The 8,767-nt window shown below is 49.1% G+C and overlaps 1 protein-coding gene across 3 annotated transcripts in view; it reads left to right on the top strand.

Moving 5' to 3' along the window:
* Positions 1-8,767, top strand: part of FGR (FGR proto-oncogene, Src family tyrosine kinase) — a 141,490-nt gene that overhangs the window by 117,333 nt on the left and 15,390 nt on the right. For all 3 annotated transcript variants that reach the window (XM_015418614.1, XM_015418613.1, XM_015418615.1), the window contains 3 exons: positions 3,500-3,679; positions 5,375-5,451; positions 7,270-7,423. In XM_015418614.1, the coding sequence (XP_015274100.1) occupies positions 3,500-3,679; positions 5,375-5,451; positions 7,270-7,423 (411 nt within the window). The remainder of the gene's footprint in view (positions 1-3,499; positions 3,680-5,374; positions 5,452-7,269; positions 7,424-8,767) is intronic.

Genomic DNA, 8,767 nt, shown 5'->3' on the forward strand with positions numbered 1-8,767 from the left:
GTTCAATGATGGTCTCTGCCACCTACTAACCAAGGTCTGCCCCAATATGAAACCCCAGACAATGGGACTGGCCAAAGATGCGTGGGAAATCGTGCGCGAGTCCATATACTTGGAAAAGAAGCTTGGCATGGGATGTTTCGGAGATGTGTGGATGGGTAAGGTGGGGTATGCGTCGGGCTGTCAGCCTGTACACAGCAGGGAATGTTATGGGGCTCACCTCATAGCTGACGGTACGTTTTAGTATCCGCCAACTTCTTTACGGAGGCTGGTGGTTAGGCCTGACAGGAATGATCACCACTGTGCATTAACAGAGCCGGAGAACATGCTTTGCATGATCTCCAGCTGAAAGGAGGTTGGGTGGAAAAGCCAGGAAAGACTTCTGCCTAAATCCTTGGACAACTTCTGAGTGGCTTTCTTAGGTAGAGCCGGCTGAGGTGAGCCAAAAGCTTCTCTCAGTTTAATTCCCCGCAGCACTTAAGAGGATTCTGTGGGTTCATTGCACTGCACAAGGCTGTGCATATTCCATGCATCCAAGATCTCACTTTGCAATACAAAATGTGGTGGTACATTTCTGAGATGATGTCTTGAGAAGAGGAGGTGTGTTTTTTTTAAGTAAAGTATGTTTCTAGTCCTTATGGAAGTCCATCTAGCATTGAAAGAGTTAGGATAAAGCATTCAGTACAGGGGTAGGAGTTAAAATGGATTTCTGGTGATTAAAAAAAAATAGGCCTTCAGCATCCTGTGCAGCTTCTGGAACCCTTATTAAGACTAGCAGGAGCAAAAGAAATGGTGCAAAAGGAGGGTTGAAGGAGGCAAGGGGCTGGAAGGTCTGATATTGCCTCCTCCCTGTGTCTTTTAAAGCTGAACTGCTGCTGTTTGGGGCCCTGATTTGAATTGGCACTTGGTAGGGAGGGTAGAGGAGGTCTAACCCTTCCACCCCTGCATCATTTTGCAAATTGAAAGTGGTCTCTTTGTGCTGTTATGGCCCTTTTAAAGGGGGGGAAGATGGATACCCTGGGTATAATTTAAAGGGAAGGGTTGGTGGTTTTGCTTTGCACAACTATGTGGGTACAGAAGGGCTAACCCTTCCCTCCCCATGTGGCCGCAAACTGAATTTTGGTCACACGGGGCTGCCACTTGCATCCACATTGTGTTTGTTTGTTTGTTTTACTATGTTCGTAGTCCACCTTTCTCACTGGGAGTCAAGATAGATTAAACAGTGTGAGTCAATTTAATCTGTAGGATGAGATGTCTAATAAACACAGGATTGGGACTAGGATTAAGTAAATCTAAAACAAGCATAGAGTGTTAAACATGATTCAGAATGCAGATACAATGCAGGCAAATTGTATTCCATGGGTAGAAAACAAGGTAGTGACAGCAAGACTGCATACAGAAGATAGATAATAGATGTCCTGCACGCCTGGGTATAGTTCACAGTCCCTTCTCTTCATAAGCACCTTTCTGAAGTGATGACGGGCAAAGATCAGTGATCTCTGTCTGCTCTAGCTTGCCTCTGAGCCTTCAGACTCCCTCCTCTTTGAGGACTGCAGGCATCTGCAGGCCCTCCCCCCCCCCCCCCCCCGGTCTGGAAGTGCAGCTGAGTGTTGTGTTCTGGCATGCCTATAGCTCCTTGCAGTGCAGGACAGTCTCTCCCCTGATCCTCTCCAAGCAGGGCTTGCATGGGGCCACCCACCCACCCACCGCTACCCTTGCAGTTGCGAGGGCCATCCTGGCATGACCATGCACTGCTGTGTTGTAGGGCTGCCAGCTTCTGAGCCAGTCCCTTTAACAGAAGCTGGATCCCTCGCAGTGTTTTTCTTTTCTCTTGCTGTGAAGGCCACACTCTCAAGCTGCTGATTCTCAAGGGACCCAGCAATAGTCCCACAGGAACAGTACAATGACCATAAAATGACAGCCATCAATGTCTAAAAATTAAGACACCAACACTGTAGCGGCAGTGGGGCCAAAAGAAGCAGAACAATGGCCGTTTGTCTTAACAACCAGTTGGAGGTATCATCCTGAAAAGCCAGTAAGCAACGTAAACAAATAAAAGCAGAACTTCACACAGAGCATCAGCAGCATAAAATTGCTATAAAAACACAAAAACTATAAAGGCAAGCTTCTGGCACCTTAAAGATTAACAGAAATTACGGTAGCATAATTTTTGTCAGAGGCTTGAAACAAAACCTCAGTATGCAGATCCAGGCATGCACACACATAGACAAAAACATTTAATTTTTGTAATCCAATGTACTGTCTGGCACTGAAAATTCAGCAGACTTGCTTTTGGGCACATGGCTGTTGGGTGGGAGTTATGCAGTCAAGAAGCTACCACTGAGAAAGCCCTGTCCCTTGACTATGTCCATCTCAACCAGAAGGAAAAAACAGCAGCTTGTACTCTTGGGTAGTAACTCCAAGCTCTTGCAAAGTTATACTTGTTGATTCCTAGCAAATCAAGCATCCATTCAAAGGACAGGCAGCTGGGGGTAGTTTCTACACAGCATTGTTCTGGTGCTTTACAAAAGAGACAAAACTCAAGCAGGTCTCAGAGAGGGAGAGAGAGTGCTTATTTCCCTGGCTGATGCCAATTTAAAGAGATCTACCTGGAGATTAGACAGATTTATGGAGGAAATCAGGGCTATTTTTTGGCAGGAACGCACAGGAACAGAGTTCCGGCTGGCTCCTGAGTTGGTCACGCCCAGCAGGAACTCATTAGCATAATAAGCCACACCTAACAGCAGAAACTCATTAGGATTGGCTACATTAGGGGTGTGTGGTCTAACATGCAAAGAAGTTCCTGCTACCAAAAAAGCCCTGGGTTTTGACAACAAAGTAAACAGAATAAGAAGCAAAAGGTGGGTGTGGCTGGATGACCACACTTCTGGTAACATGGGGGTGTGGCCTAATATGCTAATGAGTTACTGCTGTTGGGTGTGGCCTATTATGCTAATGAGTTCCTGCTGGGCTTTTTCTACAAAAAAAGCCCTGGAGGAAATGATCCTTCAGTGGCTACTAGCCTAAAGCAAACCTCTACACTGAGAAGCAGTCAATTGTCAACCTCTGGACACTGATGCTAAGAGTCAGCATTGGGGGAAGGCCTTGGCCTCTATGCCCTGTTTGTTGGCTCTCTGGGGCAACTGATTGGCTGCTGTTTGGGACAGGATACTGACCTAGATAGATCACTTGCCTGATCCAGCAGGGCACCTCCGGTGTTCTTACAAAGAAGGGATGGTGGTAGCTGCATGGGGAAACTATTCTCTTCAACCTGAAGGATGGGGAGGATTGAGCCTTCATTCTTAGGTTCTTTATTCTGGAAACCTCATTTCATTGTTGCACATTTCCTCACCATTCATATTGTAGTGGGAACCATTTTGATCTGGTCATGGACTTTCCCCCATCCATCTCCATTTTCCACACAGGTTTTGGGGGGAGGTGTGCAGGGAGCGCTGTTCTCTCTCTGCCTCCATGGCCCTGACACCCCTTTTCTTGCTCTCAGGCACATGGAATGGAACGACCAAAGTGGCAGTGAAGACCCTGAAACCAGGGACCATGTCTCCGGAAGCCTTCCTGGAAGAGGCACAGATCATGAAGCGCCTGAGGCATGACAAGCTGGTGCAACTATATGCGGTGGTGTCTGAGGAGCCCATCTATATCGTCACTGAGTTCATGAGCCAAGGTCCAAAATGAGGGTTGAGTTCAAGAGCCTTGCTGCTCAGACAGAAATGAGCCTCAGGGCTTGCAAATAGCAGGCCGGCCGGGAGTGTGCATTGGGGGGGGGGGGCTGCAAAGAGGTGTCTGGATTAGGCATATACCCCAGGCAAAACTAGGGACCTCCTTATGACACCCCTTTTTGTGCACTTGGTGGGATCTCTGGCCCTGCAATTATATATTTTCTCCCTGTGATGGAGGAATATGCCATGTGTTTATCCTGCCCATCCTCTAAGGAGCTCAGGAATGGTATACATGGTCCACTTTTCTCCAACAACCCTGTGAGGTAGGTCAGGACTCAGGTGGCGAATGACTAGCTCAAGGCTGCCTAATAAACTTCAGGGATGGGGAGCGGGGGGTTGAATCCAGGTCTCCCCAGTTCTGTTTTAATATTACACCACACCACACCACATTGGTTGGCCAATATATCTTGCAAAGGGAAGGGTTAAAAAGTAAAAGTGGTTCAAAACAGACAACATCCGTCCTTGAGTAAGGCAGCAATGGTTCAAAAATCCTGGCATCATTTTTGAAAGGTATCCCAGAAACCCTTTCCTCAAGAGGGCAGTGATTTATGTCAGACACAGGTCCTTTCCACAGTTGCCTGCCACTCCGGATTCTCTCAGTGTTCGAGCTGAGGCAGTTTAAGTCCATGGCAAAACAGCATCCAAATAACCCAGGTAGGGCTGCCAAGTGGGGGCGGGTGGCGGGTAAACCCCCGCTTTGGAGGCCCGATTTCCGCCGCCGCGGAATTGGGCCCCAGGGGGAACCCCACCCCCCGAAGTGCAGCATGGCTGCGTCACAGGAAGTGACGCAACCACGTAGATCACGTTGCGGGCGTGGCCCCAATCGTTGGAGGGAAAACTCTATGGTTTTCCCTCCAACGATTGGGGCCACGCCCCCAGCGTGCTCTACGTCACGCGTCACTTCCTGAGACGTTCTGGCGGTGTGCGCGCGCGCATCCGGCAGCAGCTCCCGGACCCCGGCGACGCTCCCCCGACGGTGAGTCCAATCGACTTGGCAACCCTAAACCCAGGGCAACAGGCAGGCTGAAACCAGGCTGACTACTGAAGGGAGGTAACGTCATGCAGAATGAGGGGTGTGGAATAAAATTAAGGTTGAACTCAATTTTAGAGCAAAATTGCTTGGAGGACACCATTGGCAGCATGGATTGAAAGGAGAGTGCAGAAAGGGCCACAGGCTGTGGTCACACACACTAAATCCACTTTCAATCAACTTCCCAACTGGATTTTGCCAGTTGACACAGTAAAATCCAGTTGGTAAGTGGATTGAAAGTGGATTATTTAGCGTGGGTGACCGCAGCCACAGTTTGGACAACAGGGCCCAGCCCCGGCCAAATTAGGGCAGACAGCTGGGTGGCTGGTAGAAAATTCTGAGGTCTTCAGAATGGAAGGTGGTGGGAGCTAAGCAGTGTTGGTTGGTAGCCTTCTTGGAGCTTTGGGTTCTAACCCAGAATAAAGTTGGGAGGGGGTGCCCAGCTGCTTGGGTTGGATCCATCATCCACAGCTTGCCTCTCAGTAACTAGAGAGGAGCGGAAACTGAGAGCAGGGAACAGTGTGGTAGAAGAAGTTGGGGACAGCGTGGGAAGGAGTGGTTGGAGATGGCTTCCCACCAGCAGCTGACCTCTTTCCCCTCCTCTCCACAGGGAGTTTGTTGGATTTTTTAAAAGACGGAGACGGGCGCTTCCTGAAGCTACCGCAGCTGGTGGATATGGCAGCCCAGGTAAGCCAGAGGTGGTTTAATTTCAAAATCAGCCTCCCTGGTGGGCTTCTGAAGAATAAACCAGTCCGCCCTTCAGTTGCTGATTAAAAATGTCTCCTCTCCATTACAGTTTGCCCCAACAGATTAATCAACTGGCACACTTGGTTTGAGCCATCTAGCAATTATGTTGATTAAAGCTTCAAGCCCTAGCTAGGAAGGCGTCCCTTGGCTGCTGGGTCACCAGGCCGCAGTGTGAAGAATGTGCTTATCACTTTAAATCCCCCCCCTGCAGAAACAGAAACAGTTTTGTTTCTGCCTTCTTTCTTCTTCCTCTACCCCCACTGTGTGGTCCATCCAGAATCCTGCTTGTTGCAGTAGATGGGGGGGGGGGGGAGTTACAGGCTGGATGTGACAAAGGCAGGCAACATCCCCTGGTGCTATTGTTGGATTTCAAGCTACTCCCCATGACACCCTTTCCACCTTTCCCCATTGGGCTGGTGCTTTATTGTTTGGGAATTGGCTTTCCCCACTTTGGTAGTATGGGTTGAATTTGGGGACGTTATTTCATTGCAAACATTATTTGGGAACTGTGATATACAACTAACAAAAATCAAAATCAAACCAAGACATCTTAAGGTGAAAACAGGCATGCAGTCAGGAGGGGGAAACGTGATTTGTGGCATTGTAGGAACAGAATTAGATGGTGGTACTGGAGTAGGTACCCAGAAATGCCCAGGGAGGGAACGTGGTTCAATGGTAGAACATCTGCTTGGCATGCAGAAGGTTCCACTTTCAATCCTGGCATCTCCGGTTAAAAGGATCAGGTAGTAAGTGATGTGACGCAGGGCTCTTTTTGTAGAAAAAGCCCAGCAGGAACTCATTACCATAATAGGCCACACCCAACAGCAGGAACTCATTAGCATATTGGGCCACACCCCTGACAGCACAGCTCATTAGCACATTAGGCCACACCCCCATGTTACCAGAAGTGTGGTTATCCAGCCATACCCACCTTTTGCTTGTTATTCTGTTTACCTTGTTTGTGGTCAAAACCCAGGGCTTTTTTGTAGCAGAAACTCCTTTGCATGTTAGGCCACACACCCCTAATGTAGCCAATCCTAATGAGTTTCTGCTGTTGGGTGTGGCCTATTATGCTAATGAGTTCCTGCTGGGCGTGGCCAACTTGGGAGCCAGCCGGAACGCCGTTCCTGTGCGTTCCTGCCCAAAAATAGCCCTGGATGTGAGACACCTCTACCTGAGACCCTGGAGAGCTGCTGCCTAAGTAGGCAACACTGGCCTTGATGGACCAATGGTCTGATTCAGTAGAAGGTGGCTCCATGTGTTCACGCCCTCATCATGCTCGGTACAGAAATGTATTCCATTATAAGTTTTCATGAGTTGGAGCTTGCTTCATCAGATACACAGGAGTGTACATCCCATAATATTGTTGTATTTTTGTTCACCGAAGAAAGGCAGAGGGGGGGGGGATGTTACAAAGATGTTTGCTCGGACATTCCAGGACATCCCCCCACACACACACACACGGGAGAGACTCAAAACAGCTTTTTCTGAAGTACCAAATTTACACAAGCAAATTCAGTTACATGTATTTCATCTGCTTACTTTCTGCCAGAAGGATCTTGCCGCCAGGGAGATAAAATGTTGATTATAGGAGAAGGGTTTTCTTGGACTTTACTGCACTGTCTTACCATGCCAGGGGGAGTTTGGGTGGAAATCCATGCAGGAAAGAACAGTAATAGACAGATGAGCCCCCTGGACAGCTGAGAAGGGTGGAAATGCATTATCCATTGGATCACTGTCTTCTCTCGTACTGCTCAGATTGCAGCTGGAATGGCCTACATCGAACGGATGAATTACATCCATCGAGATCTGCGGGCAGCCAACATCCTGGTGGGGGACAATTTGGTGTGTAAGATTGCTGACTTTGGCTTGGCCCGACTCATCGAGGACAATGAATACACAGCACGCCAAGGTAAGCTGCCAGGCACACCCTGCAAGGAGGGTGGCATTGACAAAGCCAGGGCCGGCTCACCCACTAGGCGAACTAGGCATTTGCCTAGAGTGCCAGGCCCTGGATGGGGTGCCGAACTGTGCCTCTCCCCCCGCCAGAAGCCCGTGTGCTATTGCTGCTCCCAGCCACGTGGCATGGGGGGTGCGAAAGGGGAGCGCAAGGCCACCTCGCCTTCCCCCCCCACCCGGGGTCGGCTTTTGTAAATCCAAATGTGGGGTGTTTTGGTTTGGGTTCCCGGAAACCTCGCTGCCGCCTCCTCGCTCACCTAAAGGGGGAGAGAAGTAGGACTTCCTTCTCTCCAGGCTCTGCCTGGAGGTTGGCAACCCCATAACTGGGGAGCAGGGGCACCAGAAGGTAGCCCTGCCTAGGGTGCAAAAAAACTCAGGCCAGCCCTGGACAAAGCATGCCCAGAGAGATGTGATTTGTGGTGCTGGAGGAGTGGAATCAGACAGGGATACTGAAGGCTTGAACTGGTGAGAGGAATATCATGCATCCAGTTCCATCTGTGAAAGTTAAATTGCGGACTCCTGCACCTTCAAATTGCCTTGGGCAAAGGCAAGGAAGTGAGAGGAGGTTTCAAGCTTCATTTGGTTTTGTTGTTCAAAACCAGGCTTCCCACTTTGTTAGTGACATGCAAATTGCATTTGATGGACAACCCAAGACCTATGATTTTCATCTTATCTGTTCAAGCCTTAAGGCAGGCAGGCATAGGCCACTGATTCAGCCATAATGGCTCTATCAAAAGTATGGATAAAAGTTCTACTTAAGGACATAATCCCAGGATAAGCAGGGATGCACTTTTATATTTTTACTTTTGCCTCTTAATACAACATATCTTGAACTTGTAGTTTTTGTTGATGTAGTGTACACTGAGAGAAATCATTTCTGTTGATTAGTTGAAACATTTGTACCACCACCTCATCACAATGTGGCTCAGAGCACTGCCTATTAAGACAGAAAATCTGGAAATACTGCAGGAGGAAAGCGACAGTCCAGTGGAAAGTATCTGGGTGAGGATAAGGGAAGAAAGGAGTCTGCTACGGATCTCCTGACCAGGATGAGGAGGTGGATGCTGCCCTCCTTGAACAGCTTGACAGGGTATCCAAACAACATGACCTGGTTGAAGGGTGACTTCAACTTCCCTGATGTGTGCTGGGAGACAAACTCTGTGTTGTGTCCACTGACCGCCACCGGAGGTCAGCGCACACGCCTGAGCTTCAGTCCTGGACAACAATGGGGACTGGGATCCTAGTCCCTCCACTGGGGGAACCAATGGGACCGTGGCGGGAGATTCAAACCCGCCAA

Source organism: Gekko japonicus, unplaced genomic scaffold (assembly GCF_001447785.1).
Source record: "Gekko japonicus isolate JY-2015 unplaced genomic scaffold, Gekko_japonicus_V1.1 scaffold456, whole genome shotgun sequence".
NCBI lineage: Eukaryota > Metazoa > Chordata > Lepidosauria > Squamata > Gekkonidae > Gekko > Gekko japonicus.